At 38.4% G+C, this 25,261-nt stretch overlaps 1 protein-coding gene across 2 annotated transcripts in view; it reads right to left on the bottom strand.

Moving 5' to 3' along the window:
- Positions 1 to 25,261, bottom strand: part of TOX3 (TOX high mobility group box family member 3) — a 76,860-nt gene that overhangs the window by 11,668 nt on the left and 39,931 nt on the right. The window contains exons 2-3 of one of the 2 annotated variants that reach the window (XM_075161165.1): positions 13,747 to 13,812; positions 9,571 to 9,825 (exon numbers count right to left, since the gene is read on the bottom strand). In XM_075161165.1, the coding sequence (XP_075017266.1) occupies positions 9,571 to 9,825; positions 13,747 to 13,812 (321 nt within the window). The remainder of the gene's footprint in view (positions 1 to 9,570; positions 9,826 to 13,746; positions 13,813 to 25,261) is intronic. The other variant, XM_075161166.1, reaches the window with a different exon arrangement.

The following is a 25,261-nucleotide window of genomic DNA, read 5'->3' as shown; positions in this document are numbered from 1 at the left end:
AACAAACTGTACACGTCAGTTCGGCAAAAATTATGTCTGTGGCTGGGTCTAAAAGATCGGTTGGTGACAGGAGGCTTACGCACATTCTGCTGCCTGAAGAACATGAAGAATACGCAATTTCTTGGTCTGTGTGCTCCCCCAGTCCCACTACAGCAGAAATTACTCTTTTCTGTTCACACAGAGCACATAAGCCAGAGAAGGGGCGGGGGGAATCAACCCAAAAGCAACAAACATGAGGGCCCACTGATTTATTTCTCAAAACTGAGCAACCATCTCCTTTTGTTCTGGCAATCTCAGATATCTCTAGAAATTAATCTCCTGCTATATGATAGAATTTTCTTACACGGCTGCAACCTCCAAGTTAAATATGTTTTATTGGAATCTTTCTGATTTACTGTCCCGTGCTTTTCTTTGGGCTCTGATCTGCAACCACGTTTGCAGTGACGCCTCGCATGGCTGGTGTTCCTCATACTCCCCTGTGCAGCGCAGAGCTCCTTCAGAGCAGGCAGCCTGACCCGCCCATGGGCTGGTAAGAGTGCTGTGAAACCACCAAATCACAAGTTAAAACCATTTCTTCTACGGAACCACATCCAGGGATTAGGCAGTAGGAGCACACCGACACCTTGGCTGGGATAGAGTTAATTTTCTTCCTAGAGCTGTGTTTTGGATTTAGTATGAGAAGAATGTTGATAACACACTGATGTTTTTAGCTGTTGCTAAGTAGTGCTTACCCTCGTCAAGGACTTTTCAGCTTCCCATGCTCTGCCAGGCGCACAGAGGCTGGGAGGGGGCACAGCCAGGACAGCTGACCCAACTGGCCAACGGGGTATTCCGTACCATATGATGCCATGCTCAGTATATAAACTGGGGGGTGGGCTGGGGAGCAGTGACCACTGCTCGGGGACTGGCTGGGCATCAGTCGGCGGGTGATGAGCAATTGTATTGTGCGTCATTTACTTTGTATATTCTATCATCATTATTATTATTATTATTATTTTCCCCTTCTTTTTCTGTTCTATTAAACTGTCTTTATCTCAATCCACAAATTTTACTTTTTCTTCTGATTCTCTCCCCCGTCCCACTGGGGGGGCAGGGAGTGAGCGAGCAGCTGTGTGGTGTTTAGCTGCGGCTGGGGTTAAACCACGACAAGCAGCACCTCAGAGATGTGATTCCAAGCAAAAAGGTGCCAAGGGACAGGGCCAACCAGCCTGGGCACCTGCAAGACCAACACTGCTCCGGGTCCCAGGACTAGGCACCTCTGCAACGCTGCTCTGTGGCCTCTGCTGGTACCAGCTCATTCACAGCATACTCGGCTATCTCTACTAAAATGCTGCATTACATGGTGAAGAAATACCAAAAGCTCGCAGCTAGGCCAAAATCACACAACTACCAAACTAAGAGACAAAGGCTTTTCTCTGAAATGCTTATAATTCTTACCCAGGAGGCCCCACCACCCTAGCATGGGGTGTTTGCTGTTTGGGAACTTTGTTCTTACCCATTTACTTTCCTGTCACCCCGTAGGTTCCTCATGCAGTCCCCAAAGTGGGCTGAAGGGGTAATGCTTCTTGGTTGTCTCGGCTGCTACTGAGTCCTTCTGCTCTGGAAAGGCTTCTGCTGCTGCAGACGACGGCACCGTAGGCTTGCTATAGCCCTCCACCCATCCTCAGTGGCTGCTACTGATGCTTTAGCATCACCTAATTCACAACTTCTTTCTAATTTAACTTTTACACCATTTTGTAGATGCATTTAAAAACAGATTCTCCACGCTCTTCTTCCCAAACACCTACCATACTTTAAAGCATATTGAATCACACTCCTTTTGGACAAGGTACCCAACAGCATGATCACAATACGTGTGTGACTCAGATCACAGGTCTGGGCTCTGATCTCATGAGTCTGTTGGCATGAGGAGCTTCTCTCCAAATTAGCAGTACAAGCTTAGGTCTGCTGTATGCAAACAGCGAAGGCACATTGCAAACAAACCCTGGATAGTGAAAATTAAGTCCCAGAATGTCAAATAAATGCTGTTAGCAGTTTTGTTACAACCTCTGCAACTTCAGGTGCTTCAGCTACCAAATCAAAGGCAACTTCAAAGGTCCTTATTATGCAGTAAGCAATGCGGGGAGAGACTGCAAGGAAGCATGACAACTAACAAACATTATCAAAGGTAACAAAAATTGTGCAAGGAATTGGGGCAGACACATCTGGGGGTTACATGGCATTTGTTTCTTTAAAAATTGCTGCAAGTGTTGGTAGCTATGTTCGGGGGGGGGCAGTATTTTTTCTTTGGGTTTTGGGGTGGGTGGCATTTTTTGTTTGGGTTTTCTTTGTTTGTTGTTGGTTTTTAAAGCAAATCAGAAAAGTAGGTCTCATTATCTTTTGTCTTACTAGAGCCAGGTGGTTTTTTTTCCAGGTACCTGACAACATAGAATAATTTAAAACTCTACAGAGACTTAGCATTTCTTTATAGCTTGAGAACTTGAAGTGGAAGTTGAGTATCGGCTAAGCTGTCCAAGGGGAAACACAGGTGGTAACAGCAGAGAATAGCAGGAATTGCAAAGGAAGTTTTCAAATGACCCAAGAACGAGGGTGGCTGGACCCAACAAAGCCTTTGGCCAGGTACAACATATCCAGACCAGCTGCAGCATCTGCCTCATTTGGCTGGCTTAAGAAAGCAGCATCTGATTTTAGAGTTTAAACTCAGGAGGCAGAATAGTTTAAAGCCACGGGCCACGGTCATACGCGTCTGCATTCCTTCTGAGCTCAGTTCTTAGGAATATCAGAGATTCAGCTTCTACTCCAATTCCTGACAGCTTTCCCAGCGGGGTCTATCATTTTCCACATATTCATATGGCACCTCACAATATTTTCTGGAACTGATGGATCTTGATTTAGGCATTATTAACATAAAATAGTCACAGTCTTTTTTCCCAGACTGTTCTGCCAATGTTACTGTGTTTCTCTTCTTTTTTGTGAACTCCCTCATCCATCTCAATAGGTAAAAACCTACTTGCATCTTTTTTTAATTATTTTTTTTAGCACCAGCAGTACCTGCTATTCAGATAGGTGTCTTTGGCAACTGCCGCCACTTTGTTTCCTATGGACAGGTCCTTTCTTGCTGTTACTATGAGTTGCCTATTTTTGAAAAGAACACCTTTCCTTCTCCAACCATAACAACTCATTAACAGACGGCCCATTGTGTTTGTATCCATGAGAAAGGAGGGAAGAGCACATCTCTCAGAAAAGCGACTATATTATCCACACAGAGTATTACAATGTCACTGAGGACATGAAAATCTACACACTATTAAAACCCTGTTATTTAGTACATCATCAGGCTAGCACCGTCTTCGTATCACGTTAAAGTCATAGCATGTAGCTTCTGTGCAGAAGCCACTGCTGTCTGTTGCCTCCAGGGTTTTCAGCCCATGGTCCACCTTCCCCCAGGGCTCCACGAGCGGTGCACACACGCTCTCTGAAAGGTAACTAAAAAATGCACAACTATGTCATTAGACGTAAAATAAAATATTTAACTATACACCAATCAAAAAAAAAAAAAACCAACTCTGTAAAGGGTTGAAAGTTCATCAGCAAAGCACAGCTCAGATCCGTGGGCAGAAACCAGACCATCACAGCGCTGGACTGATAGTGGGCACCGCAAAATCCCAACTGAGTCCGAAAGGTCTCCTTTTGCAAAGCATCCGCCACCATTTGAAAGGTTCTGTATATGGCCAAATGTCACTGATCCGAGCCACCAGAGCATCATTTAATTTGGTATTACTTAATTTTGAGATTATTTTTTCTTGGTACCACAAATTATTAAGAACAGTGGTGGTAACAGCTACCATCTCTGCTGGGGAAGTCCAATACAAACCAGACTAACAGCGCTGATTTAAAACTTGAGTTTAGGAATCCACCATAGCAATCAAAGAAAAAATAGAAATAAGAAAACTCTGAAGAGAATCTCTCTTTCTAGTAAGAATAGTTGCTACTCCTATAAATGAATAATTATAACCTTCCGGAATTAGTTGTATGTTTTGTATTAAAGATGACAATAAACATGTTCATAACAATAACAAGGGCTTGTTTTAATAGACCGTTCCAGGCGTTAAACACATTAATGACCCATGAAATAACTGTTTCATCTGCAACACATTAAACAATGTTGTTATAACACTGTATTAATTGAAAACGTACTCCATTCTCTCTAGATAGGAGATAACAGACTGGGTATTAAAAGAGAGATTTACAAATAAGTTTCTTTGTAAAGGAAAATTAAACATATAAATTAGAGGCACGCAGTCAGGTGAGTAGTGAAATAACTGTCTTTTGTCAATTTTAAAGCAACTTTTTTAGGTTTTATTCTTGCAATCTTCTGTTAATCTATTCATGTAAAGTTAATTAGTAATTTGGGAATTTAAATTACTAAAAAAGATTTAGACCTTTAAGTAAAAGGCACCACTGTTCTGAAACATTAATAATATTTCTGTGGTATGCAGCCTTTAGTAAACTCAAATTTGCAACTCAGCTCTTTAAAGCCACATCATTGAGCTGTTTATTTAAAAGGTCTCCTCTTGAAACAAAAGCAATAGTCACCATCATGTCTTTGCTTTGAGCGCAGTGCCACTCCTAAGTAGTAATGTAATTAAAGATGAGCGTATTCCGCTATGAATTAGCCTTATCTGTGCAGAATCCTGAATGCACTGACAGCGCTGCAAGTTATAAAATATAAACAGGCTCAAATCTTCACCAAATAGGAAACACATTTTCTCTAGCAGCATAAGTAATATAGGGAGCAATATATGTAAAATTATCAGTCTGTTTTTGTAACATCTGTACTTTTCTGAATAAAAGAAAAAAAATCAGACTGAAAGAGACAATTATTTTACTGTCTGTTTCTTAGCTATCAGAAGGAGAATTTTGAAATTCATCAAAGCTAACCTTCTGTTATGTACAACAGGCTAAGCTGAAAAGAATGTTAACAAGTTCAATTTTCATTCAATCAGCACTACTGCTCTCTGAAATGTTTCATTGCAGGAAAGAAATAAAAATAATCTATATGGTAATTATGAGGATGAATCCCCCAGTAACTTTCAGCTACATGAAAGGTCAGTTCTATTCAAGATATTTTATCAGTCCCCTGCACATACTCCTGTCCTGTCATTTTAAATCTGAACAGCATTTTATTTTCCCATTTACAGCTACCTGCAGAATTAAGTACTTAAGCCAAATAAGAAAAAAAAAAAAAAAAAAAAGAAATGTTGAATGCTGGCAAAGGCTATAATAGCATGGAGATAAATCGTTCAGCTGCTCTCTCTCAAGCCTCTGGGGCTGCAGATTTTTCTTCTCCTGGTGCACTGTGGGTATTCAAAACTTGTTCAACATGATTTCATTTCATTTCAGGCACTGCCTGAGAAAACTAAATTACAGAATCAATCATACAGAAGGTCAGAGTGAGACTTCATTACAAGTATTGCATGCTTGCATGAATATCTTTCATTTATGACTGACCCAATATGTCACAATAGCTGTCTAGTAAAAATAATCCACTTTCTGAAATTGATGTACTACTGATGTCAATGCTACTCAGCAGGCTGGGCAGATTATAGAGAGGTGTTAAAAAAGGAACCCTCAGGAGCACAAGTTGTAGTTTTATAGAATTGCCACAGCTTGCAGATTAAAATAATTTTTCTATGGGCAGTTCAACACAAAACAGAGCATTAATATAAAATATTGGGGGTTGATTTTTAATGAGGGTATCGCTGTTGATTTCCACGTATTTACATTCAAGCATTTATAGGGAGAATATTTGCATCATGTAAATCCATGTGTTCTTTGAAGTCAAATGTACATCAACACTCCATTTTTCAGTGACTCATTTTTGAGCATCAGGATTTTATTTGCATATTATTAAAATATTAAAATTAATCAAACTGCCTCCATTTTATCTCTTCTTTTTGTTGCTGTTGTCTGTTTTTAAATGTAGAAAAATGCTGTTAAGTTAGATAAATGTGTTGTGTTTGTTGCCAATAATAATGAAGTTAATCAGCATTGTGACAAATTGTCACTCTTTCCGTAGTATATCTTAATAGCATGAACAATTGTTAACTCATCAATGTGATCTTCTAATAATTGCCAGGCCACATTTATGCTGAGAATAAATATCTATCTTGCACCATGAATGGTTTTTTCAATATAATAATACACAAAGAATATGTTAAAAAGAGAATTGTTTCTTTTTTATTTTTTCTTTTTTTCTTCCTGTGGGAAATATGTGAGATACTTGCAGAAGTATTACGAGGTAGCTAGCCAACTCCATACCCTAAGGGAGACATAGGAAAACCTTGACATAACCTATTTTTAACCATGCCTCTGGCGATTCTGCGTTCGAGTTTGTAGGTGAACATGTCAGGTAGTACATAGGAAAAAGCCAAAGACACACAGTATTAATCATAATTCTGTCCAAGCCCATTTTATTTTTTCAACATTCGTGATTTAAAATCTCATGACATTTTTTCAAGGTGAAATTCTTCTACCGGACTTTTCAACAGAGTAGGACTACGTTTATCTAAATTAAATATTGCTTACAGTAAAGCTCTCTAATGCTTCACAAGATAACCAATAAACTCAGTGCAGTTCATATTAAAATAATTTAAGTTTGTATTCAGCTAAAGAAGCTTTAGTGATTAGCAACAGACTATTAATACAGCCTTCAAATAAGACTATCCTAGTATCGCTGGATAAGAACATTGTTCTGTAAGTGTATACGAACATCATAATTATTTTACAACCCCATCTTTAGTTCTTTCAGATATAGTAAATTCAATTGACCATGAAATGAAATTTCATAGTCAAAATGCCTCCTTTACATTTTTTTTATTGCTGCAATAAAGTTTTTATAGCTCCAAGGCAAGGTAATTCATGAAATGTCTAATTTAAAGATGAATTCTAATATTATTAATAAATATTTACCAGTTTAATAAAGTGCACATTTTTCACATAAAATATGATATAATGTTTTCATTTTCTATTTTTGAAATACAGATTAACTGCTGGAAAATTTGAGTACTAAAGAGAGCTATGTGAGTTCACGGGAAACCTATGCAAGGACCCTCTGTTAATGTTTTTAAACTTCCTGAAGCTACCCAGCATTTATGAGCAGAAGGGAAGACGACTACTGACTAAAATACAATGGCAGGGGCCACTCCACCTCACAGCATAAAACAAATCAAGCACTTGTGGGGAAGTGTCTGACACAGGAACCTCCCTATGTGGCTCCTCCATATCAAATCACGCAATTCCTCATCAATCCTCTGCAGCAAAACTACACACAAGTTCCCAACCCACAGCTTTGAACTGGCAATCACCCTAGAAAATACCACTGGACTACTGGGATAAGGCGGCACGAGCCTCTCTAGATCTTCTCTTTGACCTACACGGGAACAAATTCTTACCACTGAAGTCAAGGTAAACTATACCATTAATTTCTACATTGCACGGTCTAAAAAAAAAGGAAAAGATGTAAATACTCTCATCCAGTGCAAGAAGAGGTGAGAGAAGAGATATCTAACCAGGAGGCCTCTTCTGGTGGGAACCGTTAAGGTGACAGCATTTACTCACGGAAGAAACACGTTCAGTGAAAGGATGTAAAATTAAAAGGCAAAACTGGGTCAGGTTACAAACCACTTGATAACATTGAGGGATACTCACACATGTAACACAACACTGATCCAGCTCATGATACTTATTACATATTTCTGAGCAAGTTTCATCGTATTCAGTGTACACACGCTCCATTACTTTAGTTTTCAGGCATAACATTCCTGACTCTCAGGTTTTATTAAACTGATCTTTCTTTAGTAGTCACCCAACATGTCCAATGCACGCAAAATCCCATGCAAAATGGGAGCTGAAAAGAAGTATCATATCCTTCAAGGCCTGTTTTAGGCAGTCCCTGCTTTCTATCTATGGAATTACTGAATTTTGTACCTCCTAAGTAGAAAGCAGTTTGTGCTTAATTCTGTGTCAGTGCTAGCTACTCTTCATGAGCTCCAAGGAAATATTAAAATTTGCAACGAAGCCAGCAGCCTGCAGAATTCCAGAGAATTATTTGCTGCGTGTTGATTTGTAAATCTTTAATTAATTTTTGCTTGCCAGAATAATAAAAAAGAAAAAAGATTTACATTAAATCATAACATGACAACACAATGACCTTTATTACAGTCCAGCAGTAAATCTATGTTTTCACTACACCAAGTTTAGCAAAAGGTCCTATATAAAACAGCTAATCAGAAAAAATATCAAGCTAAACATTCACTCTTCAATATGCAATACAGAAACTAATTCTAATTGTAACCACTGAGTTTAAAATGCTAAGCATGATAAACTGACTCACAGCTGTGCCTCATCACTGCGAGTATGAATGGTACTGCACAAAGCTTAGAGGAACCCAAGCAGGGAGATCCCCCAACACTGAACGGGAATACAAGAAGAAAGTGGAACCTGCCCCGTATACCCTCCCGCTGAGGTCACAGCATACAGCGCGTATCGATTCTGGAGACGACTCCATACAGCCTTGGTTTTGATTGTTTTAATTAACAGGAATGATCACTGGAATTAGCCTAACAGTCCCCGTCACTCAGCCCTTCCGCGCACCCGGATCGTCCCTCCCCATTCCGGAGGGCTCGGAAACAGCCCAGGAACAGGAGAACAGGCCCAACCTGCCCCAGCCTCCGTGGTCAACAAGAGCACTGGACAGAACAAAGTCTTTTTATGGCCCTGTATTTCTGAGTATGGTCAAGGTAATACACCTGTATCACTTCTATTATGAGTTTAAAAAAAAAAAAAGGAATCAATTTCCATTTATAAAGATTTAGGCCACGCAATACACAGAATATAGGGAAATATATGGTTTTTTTCTGCTGGTATACAATGTCTAGCTCCCTTTCTGAACTACTCTCAATACTGCATGTTCAAAACACCCTCATGGCTGTCGGATGTGGGTCCTATACGTGAAATACAGACAAGCAGTTCCTTCTAATTGCTGTAGTTCACCCTGGCCAACCCAATGGTCTTTCAACTCTTGATGCCAACGTCAACCATATAACACATTTTTGAACTTTAGCAGCACTTGGGATGCACTTGATGCCAATGGATACGGGCTTCCAAGTCCATTCCCAAAATTAAAATTCTGTGTTTATTAAGCCTGACTGCTTCTTCACAAGAGATCTGTTCACACACAGTACAGCATTGCACTGTACATTAACAACTATGTTTATCTTCCTGAATCCACCAATATTAAACCCTTAACCATTTGCCAACTGCCTTAGGGAACTGAATAATAGCATATCATTGTTTGCTGTGTAACACTGACAACACATGTCATCGTTCATACAGAATACGTCTGCACATGATACAGAACATTGGCAAATGATTGGTCAGGCTACAACACCAAGAAATCATATGGATCTTCCGAGAGGTCAATTAAAACTGACAGATGATACAAATCTACATTACTATGCTTTGACAGACAATATTAGGCAACGGAAACACAGAAAGAACCGGACCTACCATATGCAATCCATTGCTGTGGATGACGCCGTCTTGCTCCACGAGATTCCGGGATATTGTAATAGAGGGAAGATCCAAGCTCTGGGGGGGAAACTGAGGTGTAAATTCATTTCCTTGTGCGGGCAGCTGGTCACCAAGGCCCTGAAAGGGCAGCAGTATATCTGCCATCCCCAGTGCAGGGTCTGACTCGGGCGGGGGGGTAATGGGTGGGATTTCAAACTCCTCGTCCCCAAGGCTCGGCGTATGGAACGTCTGCTAGAAAAGGACAGGACAAGCATTAGGGCACGCTGCTCTCGGCAACCACCTCCGGACCTGCAGTCCATATCTTGTTTTGTTCTCAAATGCAAACTCTATATGCAACAACATTTTAAAGTTTCGTATACTGACGGGGTTTGTGGATCATTCTGATTAAAGATTTAAGTCTCATTATCATATGGCTTTAATGGAGTATCAGTATTAACAGTTTTTTAATGCGTACTTAATTAGTAACATCTGTCTTTGTTGTTAGTCTGAATATCAGCTACATTGGATTTGGCTGTATAACAAATTGCCACTTTATTGATATGTTAGTAAAATAGCACAAACAGCTTACATTACTCTCGTGCTTCATAAAATACTGACAATTTTGTAGCACACACACATAATTAATTCAGCACTGACCATTTCACATCTTTTGTTTCGTTTTTATCCACTAATAAACATGAAATATTATAATTTTGGTCTTTCTTTTTTTTTTCCCATCCCAAAAGTACAATGCACCCTTTTAAACAAGGGTTGTAATTTGGAGGAGAGACTCATATAAAAGAGCGAGGGTGATTACAGCAGCTTCCAGTGCCTTCTGAAGCAAGCCAGCTTTGTTTGAGCAGTAGGTTTGTTATGGACTAAACACCTGTTAAGATGCCTTGAGCAAAACATTTACTGCCAGTTATCTTCAGGGTTTGTGCGTGTTGGTACGTGTGCATGTGTCTGTCAAAGATAATCTTTATTCAAGTGGAGTCTGTATCTGGCTTCAACATTGCTGACTTTTATTTGGGAAACAAATGAGCTATGCTTATTCAAATTTCTTGCGAGTTAAATGAACTTTCATATATTATTTCAGGTCCACTGCTACTTAATAATAGAAATTCAGTGCTTGAAATTAGGCCATTTTAAATGTACCCAAATCAGGACTGTCTTGATCAAATTGGGCAGTTGGCAATCCTAAAATAGGCACTCTTGTCTTGTTCTGGACATGCAAGGCTGCTCTGGGATTTGTTTGTTTGCATTAGTTCAGGATTCAAGTTGGGGGGGGGGGGGATGTTTTATGTATTATTTACATTGTTTGAAAGAGTGACTTAATGCCAGTTAATTTAAAAATGATATGTTCAGTGAAAGATCTCATTAACTGCTGCAAATTGTCATCCCTCAAACTGCTAATGATGATATAAATTAATAACCGCTTGAGAGAAGATGGAAACTGAAACACAAGGAAAACCTTTGCTTGCATATAGAACCTGTCAGCTGTCATTATTGGTCTCACACCAGAAATGATGAGGTCCCAGATTGCTGCAGTCTGCAGCACCGTCAGAGTCTGCTGAGACTCTGCCCATCTCGCTCGAACTGCAAGACTGTAACTTAATTCTGGATGTGAAAGCTGGGCCTGGATTAGGGAGATGTTTGACTTCCCCGCTGCTATATTACAAAAGGTGTGAATTCTTCTTCCTGTGGACCCCGTAGTTCACAAACACAAAGGATGGATCGGCCAGGAGAAGTGGTTGGCTAATGAACATAACCCTATGGCTGCATTTGCAGTTATTTTGGCACTAATGTGGTCTAGTAACAGATGCAACTGTAATTTGTGACTCATTTGCTACCCCATTACTGCTTAATGAAATCTAACATATCACATTAACAATACGGATAAACACTCATTCTTGATATGTGGCATTTGGCTGTTTTCATTACCACTGTAATTAACACTTGAAATATTATTTCAATAAATATTTAAGGTGCTTTAAAACGGGTCGTAGTAATCATGACATAGAGACAGAAAACATAAAGCAAATGTCTGGCTTCTAAGCCTGAATGTGCTCTAGGATTACACTCTTAAGGCATTATTTACAGGAATAAAATGGGCTTCTAGCTCAGCAGTGCTCAGGCCCAAAATCATAGCGAGAAAGCTACATTCATGTTAACGTAAAAAAACTATAATTAAATACATTGTAATGTAATAATTGCAAAGTTAGGTTCACGCTTCAATGCAAACACTAACTCTTAATCATATTTTTATTCCTTGTTCAAGCAAAAGGGTTCAGTGAAATCCATATTATTATAGGACGTTTGAACCTCTCTTTACTTGACGTATTTATGAGATAGTAGTAATTATAAGAACTGGATCTTTTTTCCCCATGTAACAGAACAGCTCTAGGACAGCTGTATAAATATATAACACAGCTAGATAATAATACAATATTTTACTTAGAAAAGTAGCGTTCATCTTAATACTTATAGCTTACTACAAATGGGAGAGTAAATTGATGAACATCTTAACATTTTTTAAATGTAAATTTAATTCTCACAATATAACTTGTCCAAATACGTACATATCTTCTTTTAAAGGCATATAACGGACCTAAGATTGAGAATAAAATAGACGTAATCTAAGAAGAAAGAAAGCCCCTTAGTGAAGTAGTCTTAAATCCAAATCACTGGGCTATTCAGTCTGCAAAAAGAGCGTCAATAGTATGCAATTTGGGATTGCAGAAAGGTGCTGTTATGACCAAAAGATGGTATAACATTTGTGGGATTTATCTTACCAATCACATTTTTTAAAGTTATTAACTTTTCAAATATTTATATCTTACACATTTTTAAAAAAACTGTGTGCATGGTTAAATGCCATCTGTACTGAAATGTTCAAAACATTTGTTCCTTTTGATAAAAATGCAAATCTGGAGAACTGTTGTATCAACATATAACAGCCAATGTCTGACACGGTGAATTATCACAGCTGGAATTAAATTGTCTCTGAACAGCTGCTGGCAGCAGAGCTTTCATCAATGTTTGATTCAAATGTAGGAAAGAAATTCTACAGAAAGAAACATCATGTTGTCATTACAGATGGGGTTTGTGTTCATTATCACAAATAACACTGGAGCTAGTGCCAAACAATATTCCCTTATCTAAGCAGTCTTGCTGGGTAAAAAGAGATGGTGACCATTCTATAAATGATCCATAAAATACGACTCTTAATTCTAACCTTCATATTTATTGTTACACCTTTCTGCTTATTTTCTCCGAGATCGCTTTTTCATAAGCGCACAAGAATACCTGCGACTGAATCACGACTTACAACATGTAAAATCAAGGCTGCCCAGTTTTCTAACCTTTCTCATGTTGGGAAGATCATTTATGGCATGCACCCTATATAAATACTTATTTTTTGTTCTCCACATTGATATGCACATTACTAGTCAGTGCATCTTGCACTTTCCATCCTTCGCTTTGGAATAAGAGCTGTTGGTTTTTCGTGATGAGCAAAAGGTGTTTCTGTCTGGAGCTGGGGTCAGTATTAGCATGTTGATAGTCTATTAACTGCCTGTAAGGTGGCACCACTGTAACAAATACATGGAGACCGTAGCTGCCATACTTTTCTCCTGTTTCCAATCTCAAAGCAGTGATCAAATACATCCCCTCCACAACCCAGCGAGCCCCCTCCAGCCCAGCCCTTGGGTTTGTTCTTGATCCTGGTCAGAAGTTTCCTTCATGCAGCACATACACTTCAGGCAACAAAGTTGGTTTTGGTTTTCTAACTTATATGAGTATTAAGGACCCAAATTAAAATGTTTGTATCTATAACAGAAATTAGCACATTAGCTAGTAATGACTATTACTAAGCTTGCTTTCAAAGTGTACTCCTACTGTGCTTTTTATTTGTTTCCTTCTGTTTATAATTTTTTTCATACATAAAGCAGATTTATATCTATTGACATGCTATGTAAGTAACAGCCTTATGGACAGCTAAATTGACTAGTAATGGAGAGTTGTCAGGTTATTTTCTTTCTCATTAAAGTCTTTATTTTGTGCTCCATAAAACACACAGAAATTCGGCACTTCACTCTTCATCCATTCAAAGTCTGTTAAATTATCACAGCAAACAGCAGAATATTAGCATAGACAAAAAAGAAAAACATCTACCTCATTTGCAGCAAGAAATGCATTATTTGCCTCTGCCATGTTCATGTAGTTGTTATTGTTTCCAAACTGAAAGAAAAATAAATATTTGGATTTTAATGCATGCCATGATAAACTTTTCTTTACCCCATCACTGGCATAGAAAAAGTTGAAAAAACCCCAACAAAACCAAAACAACAAACAGATAAGATGTAATTTTGCAGATGTTCTTTGAAGTCAGAATTAGATTGGATTCAACATTATTATTATTACATACTCTGCATCCCCAGGTCTGTACATGGAAGATATCCAAGTGTATCTCCTCAACTTCCTTTGTCCATGTAGCAAAGCCACCCCACAGACCTAGAGGTGACTTTGGAAATTAAGTGTCCATTAGAAAGAGACCATTCTCCAGAAAAGACCTTTCGGCTCTGCTACATCTTTCCCGACATGCATTATAATATTTCTGCAGATGATCCTGATCCGGAGGATTGCTGCAGCTAGGAGTAGCTGGCGTATTACTATTGCAGGTAGACCCGGTTTTAAAGAGATGAAGGTCAATAAGGGCAAGAATAAGAATCTGCAGCGTTGTTCTTAAAATCCCATTCTTTCCATAAAATTAAAAAGCCAAACAATCCCCCTTTGTCTCTCCTTCATTCCAGTTGAGCTCCCATGCCCCCAGCGAACGTTATCACCAGAAGATTTTGCAATTCAGAGAAACCGTATCACACCGAGGCCTTGCGATCTACCCAGGGCGCAACGGGCCGAGTGCCCACTTGCTCCCACTGAGGGCAACCCCTCTCACACACGAGTGATCTGGAAGGATCCTCTCGGATGCCACAGAGTCATTTCCTCCAAATTCTCAAGTGTGAACATTTATTGAAGAAGATAAATACTTTTTCTTTTACCGACTGAGCACAGAAAAGAAAGAGATTATCAGCATTTCGTTAGCTGGCACTCGGCGTGCCTCATTCCCTTAAGGAGCACTTCCAAAAAGCAGGCAGTCTGGTAACTATTCCTGCAGGCGTTCCCGGAGCAGGCGGGCGTCGAGAGCCTTTGCCTCAAGGAACAGATACCGCACGCGTCATGCAGCTACCACTAAAACGCTAAATCACAGGCTTTCACATTTTCATCTTTCTATTACCAGGCACAGTGCACGCGGCCGAGTATCAAATGAGAGAAAAGTCCCCGTGCTGCCCCTACGATGCTCTGCCACACCACTGTGCTAAAGCCACGCTAAGCTTTCTCCCCTTAACTCCCATTTTCGAGTTCTGTAACGCAAATTTTTTCAGAAAGGCTTTGTTTTATCTTGCCAGATCATGGAGGACCTCCCCCCCGCCCCCAAACCACAACAGCAACCACCACCACCACAAGCTCTGCAACAAGTGGATGAGGATGGGTAACCATGCACTTGCACAGGTTGTTCTTTCCAAGCAAGAAACTCTGTTGTGCTTTCAGAGCAGCTGAACCTGTCCTGAAAGGAAAACCAGTTTGCTCCAGCTCAATTCGCTACTGCAGTACTTGGTGCCCGACTCCTTTTAGCAGGGAAGTGTTTCAGACTCTGACTCTCTCCAGTTCCTCCAGCATCCCAGAGCAGTGGAGGGGCCAGAGCGATCCTTTCGAGAAAGGCTCTTTCTCTGAAAACTCCAAAATCCATTTCTGAGAATAAGACCAAAAGTTAAAAGGGGGGGGGGGGGGGGGGGGGGAGGGGGAGGGGGGAAGGAGAGGAGGAAACTATAGTGACAGAGGATTAAAAAAGGAAGATGGACACAAAGGATTGGAGCCTCGTGTACTGATGAATTGTCTAATTGACAAAACAGGACATCAACAAAATCAGAAGACAATCATGGGGAGGAAGGAAAATGAGATCAGACTCCTCATTCTGAAGTATGGAATTCCATTTGTGTACTTAACATGCTGAATCTTTCAACTTATAACACGTTAAGTAACAGAGGCCTTAACACAATATGCAGGCTGCCCATAGCTATTAAACCTCTGTTATCCCCAGCTATGCAGATACCAAGTAATGTCATCCATTTTTTAAAAGCCCAGATGTCACCGATTTTTGGAGATTACAAAATTCAAATAAAATTGCACATTCAAATTACTGTTTTGGCACATAAGGATGTGTGCGCGTGGATTTGTTGCACAAAGACATAGTACTTCAGCTCAACAGTGAGATCGACAAGATAGATTTTTTTCATGTCAGTTAGTGGCAAACTAAGAAGGATTTACGTGAAAAACTCAAATGGCTCCAATAGAGCTGTTCTTTCTGCAGTAGCAAACAAAAAAAAAAGAAATCAGGTTTTCAAATTACACCTAAGTGCAAAGGTACAATAGGTGAGTGTAGCGCTAACATTGGATAAATTAGTGGGAACAAACCCTATCCTATTTTAATGAGCTTAGCATCCTAGGGGCTCCAGTGCCTCAAAATGGAAATGTAGCTGATTTTTACCTTGAAGAGGAAAATCCTACATTGTTTTGATCTACATGTATTCCTCACACCACAGCTACTGCTGTTCTGATTGCCAAGTGGGTTTGCTCCTTTTTGTTTTATTAAAGTAAAAAAAAGGGGAAAGTGACAACATAATTTTCCATTTTATTAAGACTGTGGAAGCAAATGACCTAACGAGGAACGTCAAAGCTAAAAGTTACAAGTACATATCCTTAGATTCATGCTGTTCTTAGGCTACAATATTTAAGACCCTATTGTGTATGACTCAGGCACTGATGTCAGAACCTGGCATATTTAGGCTTTTGTTAGTATGGATCATAACTAATATTATTTAAATTTATTTTTTGTCTCTGAATTAGAAATCCATTGAAGGCACACAACAATTATCAGTGAGTATTTCTCAGATTAAACTTCCCTATTATCTAATGGTACCTATAGCAACAAAAGAAAATAAAATGGTTATTATCTTAAGGACCTAAACAATTCAAAAAACAAATTAAGCTTAGAGTGAAATAAGAACTGGGTTAGAAATCCTCTTCTGAACAGTTAGTCTGCGAATGTAATTACTGAAGAAACTACAGCTAATCAGCTGTGAATTGTATCCATTAATTAGTATTTGCCCTGGAGAAATGAGAAAAATCAGTAACAATGTTAACACTGCAATGCACTGATGAGTACTGAAACACAGGGCCCTCAGCATTTAGTCAAGCAGGTGGCTCCAATGGTCCAAGTAATTTAAAAAGCTCTCACCTGAAGTGCAGAGCTGGAATTACAAAGCACTTCTTGCATATCTTTGTATCTATATAAGGCTATAATTAATGGCTTTTAATTTAGAAACACTTTGTGATCAGCTGGGAACAGTTATAAATCATTCTAAATAGAACAAGGGGTTCTTGTCTATTTTAGTAAAATAATTTGGGAAAGATGTTTTTTGTGAAATGACTCTTGCTGGTTGCAGTCAACATTTTTCTCCATTTATTTTCTAAAGGATCCCTTGCTCAGACCCCTCACACACATCTCGGAGCATTCCTATAGTTGACAGCAGGCATTCAAATCAAAGGCAAGATCCAGCAATTTGGTCTGCCCAGGCATACTCCTGTGGGGTCCCACCTGTTGGACTTCCCTGGGACAGAAAGAGAGTAAAGATGCAGCACCTAGTCCAGCTATCTTTTTGTTCCGTGCTGGTGTTGGGATGCTTTGCAAATTACTTAGCCATAGCAAGCAGCAAGGTTTTGGATAAACTTTTGCATCTGAATATCTCAGAGCACCCTCGCTCTATAACTACAAAAGAATAAAATCTTTTCAGCTTCCTTTGGCAACACATACCATTGCGTTACAAACTACTATTTGTTTCCTTCGATTTCAGGAGTTCAACAAACTCCATCTTAAGTTTTGATAAACATATTAAGCATGAGTACCACAACTTCCTGCCACAACAAACCAAAGGAAACCACACGCATACGCTGATTTCCTGAAATGGATTGCGGACAAACAAAACCTCTTCTGAACTTGTTGTGAATCACAGCTTTCATTCTTCATGCAAATCATTGCATTAAAACTACGACAGCTCAGTCCTCTACTCTTTTATGTTACAAGGGCACTTGAATCTTGGCCCTACCGAAATCCGCAACAACTGACATGAAGACTATAAGGAGAGAGACTGGATCTTTGCTTACTAATACCTTGTATAAAAAATGTCAAGAAAATTGATTATTTCTAAAATAGCCTGTGGAAGCTCTTCTCTTAACTTTGACTACCAAACCTGAAGCCCAACATCTAGCCTTATCCACCTGTTCTAGGAAGGGTCTATATTTGCAATGCTAAGGGAGAATTCATGCCCTCTATTCCTTCCCCAACGCATGCCTTCAGGAAGGCCAAATCAGCTTCTGCCCAGGACTGGGGATATAAATCTGTATCATCAAGGGATTAGCCACTCTGAATCAGCACAGCACAACGCTACTTGGGTTTTCAAGCTACCCTTTGCACTCACCAGAGCTTAAAAATTGGTTGGTTATGAAGGCTGAGATAATGAATGGTTGTTTTAAGAAAGAAGTCTGATATGATGAACATCACAGAAAACCTTGGCAGTTTGGGATAAAAATCAGTGATTAAGTGTCCACAGAGTCTGAATTCCTACTGAAAAAAATCTTCAGAAAATTTCAAAAGGCTACTGTCTGGGCTCTTCTTTTGCAGCTGTGATGAGCCAAAAGCCGCAGCAAGAAATAAAACAAGCAAAAGAGAAGTTTACACCACAAAACCATAGTATTAAAAAAAAAAAAAACCATAAGAAGTAAAGCCAATAACTAATTTTGAAGGTATTATGGACACACAGAATAACATTTTTAACCTATAAAAGTTAATGGAAATTTTTCTACTGATTTTAATGGAGAAATTATTTTACTTACAACATTCAGTCATTAGTATTTATTACAACTTTCTACACTTCTGTCTTTCGATCAACTCAAGTGTGGTGCAACTCTAATCTGAAAAACATTAGAACTCACACCCACTATTCACGTCCAAAAAAGTACAAATACAGAAATACATAAGTAACTTAAAACCAGACATTGAGGAGCCCAGACTTTTATCTGAGCATCTCAATGGAACAAAAATGAATTTTTAAAATGGTAGTATTTTTATGCTCAACAGTAAAATTAGATTAATCAGGCAAAAACATTAGATTTTCTAAATAATTCTTTTTATAATATTGCTGTTTAATTTAATAGTGCAAGCACAAGGAAGAAGAAACCATTGGAAGGGTTATTGTTGCAGCACAGAATACCACCAAAACCATGGAATGTGAATAAATATCGCAAATGAAAAATTCAAACAAAATACATCCAGAACAGGAATGAAACACATTTTATCATCTTCTCATAACTAATCCGAAGACTTACATTTTGCTTAAAAGCAATGATTGCAATTCTGTACTCAAAGACTACATATCATATATCTGAGAATAAATAAATAGAGTTATTACAGAATCCACTCCCCCCACACTTTTTTTTAATCAAAGAAAGCCCTATCCCAACCCTTACTGCAAAACAGAATTCAGACTTAGTTATCATGACACTGACAGTCCTTTCATAATTATTAGTTAATGTTTAGTCAAAATACACATTTAAAGTTTCTCGGGATAGTATCTCCAGACAAATTCTCACTGGCTTGATGCTGAGCTACTGCCTGTGGAATTAGCTCTGAACTAGTTCTGTCACAGTACCACATATCCGCTTGCATGTGTATTTTAGATAGTTACACACATCAAAATTCTATCATTTCTGATGCCAATTTATTGCTTATGGAAAATGGCAGCCTCAACTGATCACACTTTTAGTATTTCTGCAATAAAATTAGAAGTCATATTTTTTAAAATATCGCCATTAATAAACTCATTCTTTTATGGTGTGAGCATGCTCAGATTTGTTATATAGAATAATATCTACTTGCACAAATATATATTATGGCAAGGATCTCAGTTCTATCTTCATATTTGGCAAATTAATTCCTCAGAGGTTACACTATCCTTATGAGTAAAAAGAAAGATAACGATCCCAAAAGATGTAATTACAGACCAAAACTAAATTACTTTGCAGGTCTAAGTACTGAATCTTAATAATTTCACCGGAGAACATCTTCACTGCATTTGGGCAGATTTGATTTTGCTGCCTGACCAATAATTACAGCTCTGGCAAATACAATGTCTGATAAGGACATCAATTAAGAATGAGCATTGTGTTATTTAAAAAAAAAAAATTCATCATGTTCACAGCCTGTCTGATTGAATGAAATGCCAAATTAAATTAATGGAGATTGCTAAGTCTAGCTGGCTGGTGGGGAACCATGCAGAAAGTGGGACAGCATAGACAATAAACTGTCTGTAATTAAAAGATGAGAAGCTGGACTAATGCTACTTCAGCCTGATTACTCCAAACAAAACAATATACACTAAAATTATTCTGGCAACAGAAGTAGATGGAGTGGGAGGAGGGTTGGGAGAGGGGGCTTTTTCTTTTTAAATAGTATCAACTACTACCGTCTATGAACAGCAGTGTCCTCACCAGATGTATTAAATTAAATATTGGTTTTTTTCTCATCAGGAAACACGATTTATTTTCTCAATGAACACAAAAATAACAGATGAGAATTCTCCAATCATTTCTGTTCTAGATGGATATCCAGCTAAATCTCTGTAGAGGCTTTACTTTTAAGTATGAAGTGTTCATAGCAGGAGCAGAGTGTTCTTTTCTGGAAAAGCAAGTCCTTCATGACAGTTTCCATACTTCAGAAACAGTAGGTGGTATTTATATTATTTTATAAAATACAAGTATTCTATTTTATTTTTGCTACTAGAAACCACGAGGCAGATTTTAGTAGCCAGTTCACGGATGCAATACCACTAAAGTTGTTAGGGATTTATACCATTATAAGTGAATGACGCATCTTTTAAAATCTGAATTTTAAAACCTTGTAAATAAAGTAGTAATTTTCTCTCAGAATGAATGCAAAATGGTATCTTCGATTTTGACACTACATAGCTACCCGGAGAAATTTCTGTACTCCTCTGGCAGGATGCTAACATTTTGGAAGAAATAGCATGCACTACCAGATGCAAGAAGTATTATTTGCCGTAGACAACATGCAGCTATTGGAGGTTAAGGATTGAGTCACTAAGTATAAAGGAGATGGAGGGTTGGGCCAGGTGCAGTCAAACGGCTGTCCACTCGGGTCAGCCTTTGACCAAACGTCAGTAAGCAGATAACATATCCCAGTTACATCAATCCACTGCGAGGGTGTGTGCACGAGGGTATGGATACATGCACAGAGACAATGCTTTTGTCAGCAAAAGATACAATTTTTGAAGAATTTCATGAAGTACTGGACCACTAGGTAACATGTATTATATATGCCAAGTTTATACTAGAGCCTTTCCACTCATATTCTTACAGCAAATTTACAATTAGTGATTATTATAGGACAGTACAATAGAAATCAGCTTTCTGAGACAGATTACAGTGTTGTTATTATTTTCAGTAGATAATATCTTCTGGAAGTGGGTTCAATTTCTGCTAGGTTCTGCCTACAAATTTTCTAGGAAAGATCTTCATCTACGTGTGAAAAACTACCCGGGAAGCGTTAGCCTTGGTGACTTTGGCCACCAGAACTTACTACACGACAGTTACTTCTCTCGGTTTCTTCCACATCAGGATTCTCTAACACATATATCAGGCTCCTGCAATAATCAGGAGGAAATGCTGGCCTCATTAAACACAAAAGGAGTTCCTATAGGGGACGTCACATTAGAAAGCTTTATTTGCTTAAGAACGCACCACTGATGAGCAACTAGCCAACAACAGACAGGAGCACAAAATGTTACGATAAATGTATCTAAGTACCCAGTTTTGCAGTCACATCCCCAGTGCTGAATTTTAGGCAAATGAATAATCTCATTAGTGGTTCGTTAATTATTGAATCTGTACTTAAGTATCTGTACAATCATACATTTGACAGTCTTTTGATATTTAAAATCTTAAAAGCCTTTAATTCAGGGGACCATTTAGATTCCAATTTTTGAGTCTTAAACATCTGCCACGCTAATTGTTACATATATGTTTATATACGTGTGTCTATGCATGTATATAGGTATACACACACATTCTCTATTCTTTGCTTAGAGCCAAAAAAATCTCAGTGGGACAAAATACTTGAGCTAGATCCTAAAGAAAAATAGACATTTATATTTTATTCATATATCCTCAAATCTCCATCAGACACACTGTTTGCAGATAGTACAGATTTAAAAGTTTTAGGAAAGCAATTAGAATGAAAATATTTGAAGTTACTTTAAAAGCTTTCAGCCAGCAAATAAAAACTTCGACAATAACAATAAAAAGCACTGCCTTAATCTCTCTAATTCCAGCCAAACTCTTTAATATGAACTCCTTCAGTGAATTGCATGGCCACAAGCAGTAACTGAATGATATTTTGCCAAGTGTGAGACTATGCAAGTCTTAGGAACAGTAATGAAAGGAATATTTAATGGTCTCATGTTAGACATTTTCAGATCTCTTAAGAAGGATACAGTCTATAAAAGTTGTTATATGCAAGAAGTAACTTTGTATGAATACGCACAGTATTATTATTCTGTTGACTGACAATCAAGGCAATTCAATATATGTCAGATTTTTAATGCTACTTATTCCATATTTAAATGCATAAATATTAAAAGGTGGTCCAAAGTACAGTCCTGGTCCTAATATTTATATGAGATTAAGGTGTTATAAAATTAGTCTGAATCTTGAAAGTTCTCTCCAAGACAAGCATACCAAATATTTTGCTGTCACATATTCAAAGAGTTTCAATTTACCATTTTGGCTCTTTGTAGACAAGAATGGATTTTCCATTCTGCCCACATTGCCTTCAAAGGTAGTAAAATGGAGAATCAAACACGGATTCTGGGTATATCTCTGCATCCACCTACACATACTAAGAACTACTTTTCCTCTGTACAAGGCTAATACAAATATCAAACTTAAGCCAACCCACTAAGTCACATAAAAAAGACGCCACAAGATCTACAGATGTTACTTCAAAGAGTTCTGAAGTACATTCACTATCATCACACCCTGTTGTCGCCTGAAGCTTAAAACATGGGAAGAGACCAAATGTTAAGATAAACACATTCAGTAACAAAGCCAAGGAGAAGCCACTGTAGTTTAAGTATTTGTTTAAAAATATATGAATATTTAAAGAACATATTTTCTTTCTTTGCTTTCTAACCTAGAGACGTTTGCGGTGATGAACTACAAAATTATTTTCGTGATCACTCTTCTCATGAACACATAATTGTTGCTGGAATAAACCAGATTAGACATAAATGTCATGGAAGGAATATATTGCTGAAATGCAAAAAAACCTTACTTATATGGCTGGGTCTCTTGTTTACATAACATTTTTCTACAACTTTGTGGCAATTTGGATTCCACATGAGAAAGGTCTTCTCAAATATGCAGTTTCACAGCATCCATTCAATGTATGTATTTTACAAGTTACGTTTCTCTGAACAGCTCAAATTGTACATAAGATCTTATTTCTGATGACATCAGAGGACAGATGGCGGTTAAATTACACTTTTTTCCCCACAACTGCTCTAAAGAACTGAAGCAAGGGTAAAGCACAATTACTCCCTTCCCACGGCCCTGTGAGAGAGCGGAAATGTCTCTATTCTCCATGACATTTACCAAATGGAAGAAGATCAACAGCCTCTCAGAATGGCCTCAACACGTAAATAACTTGCAAGAAAGACCCAAAGCAAATCTGTTGACCTGATTCCGGGGCTGCCCCTCCAATCTACCTACCCACGCCCCTCCGGGCTGCGACAGGAGCACCGATGCCATGACTGGAGGCTGCTAGCTCGTGCCCGGCTCGGGGACAGGGGTCCTCCAGCGCACATAGGACATGCCAGCCAGCGAGGTCCTGAGAGCGAGCAGCACCATGTCCCCTCCTGCCCTAGTACACCAAGGTCAATACTAAGGGCCCTTCTTTAACTCCCCCTCAGCAGGGGTGTAAGACAACTCTACACCTCTATTTGAGTATCCTTTTACCCCCAACTTTATTTTTAACTGCTGTAAGGGATATTTTTACAGTTTTTTTCAGGGGAAAATGCATGAATACAGAACTATTTTTGCCATATAAACATTTCTGTTTCACCTTCCTCTTCGAGGCATTAAGTTCATACAACCAAAGTGTTAATCATGTCTAACCCCCTATTTATTTTATATAAACTGTCTAGGCATTGAGTCTAAGAATTTCTTAACATAATGACAGCATTTTATTCTTAGAATCCCAAGAAATAGTTTTATATCACTATATTCAAGATTACTGTAACATTTTCTCACACGAATTTAAAGTGATGTGATTATACTGCAATTGGGCTGTAAGTAGCTTTTCTTAGAATCTTATATCAAATTTCACTCACTCCAGCAAAAAATTGTAAATTCCATTCTAGACTGTGATCCAGCTCTACTATATTAGCAAATCATATCAAGTTTTAAATATAAAATTGATAGAGAAAGGGTGAAGCAGATGTAGACATTTTGTAATAATCATAATGGAGGATCAGTCAAGACACTTTCAGGCTAAAATCAGTACATGCATAAAATCTTAAATATCTCAACTCTCAGTCATGTTGACACCATGGGTTCCTGCGATTTTTTCTGAAATTAAATACTTTCCACTTTAGAAATACTAATCATAATCAAATAGAAAAATAGCATTTTTTTAAAGTCTGTATTAACCCCACTTCATTATATGCAAGGCTGTACAAAGCAAGCCGTCTATTGCAAAAACAGCCTGAGGGATGTAACTCTGCTCTTATAACACACATATCCGAAGGAGAAACAGAGAAAATACACCAACTCCGGCGCCAGAGTCAGTGATGGTTACCCTCAACCAAAGCTCTAATCAGCAGCAGGCAATAAGCAATGCCCGTCTATGTGGGAAGAACAGGAAAGCACAGATGAGGCTCAGGGATTTCATACGCTAACCTTGTAAGGACAGGGCTTGTACAAGAAAATGACTGACAGGCACAAGATTTGGGAGTTTTCCCTCAGGTGAAGACATTTTCCAATTTGGAAAAATTATGTATGTCAATATAATATAGATTATGGATGCATTTTGGAACCAGGCACATAACACACCGCTTCCTCTGTTTCTTTATCTTACATCAACCTTAAACCTGGAGGATTTCTCCACTATTTTTAGTCAGGGCTGGATTACAAATCCCCCAGCAGGGAGGCCTCTGGAGAGTCTTCAGCAACAACTAACTTTATTTAAACATGCAAGATTGAATTGGATGCAATGCTCTGCCATAACAGTAGAGGAGAATTAAATTTAAGTGTGGAACAATCCCTCATGCTAGCTTGTATTCCTAATTCATGCCACTGAGACTAATTAGGCTTAATTTATCTATCTTTAGCCTCCCACTGTTTAATTTCAACCTAAAGGCAACATTTTGGGCAGCAGAAACTTTATTTTGTAGGTGAGTAACCTACTTTAATTGCATTTTCATCCATTACTACTGCCTAG

Source organism: Calonectris borealis, chromosome 12 (assembly GCF_964195595.1).
Source record: "Calonectris borealis chromosome 12, bCalBor7.hap1.2, whole genome shotgun sequence".
In the NCBI taxonomy this organism is placed as follows: domain Eukaryota; kingdom Metazoa; phylum Chordata; class Aves; order Procellariiformes; family Procellariidae; genus Calonectris; species Calonectris borealis.
Note: the sequence above shows the minus strand (reverse complement) of the source record. Positions and strands in the feature narration are given on the sequence as shown.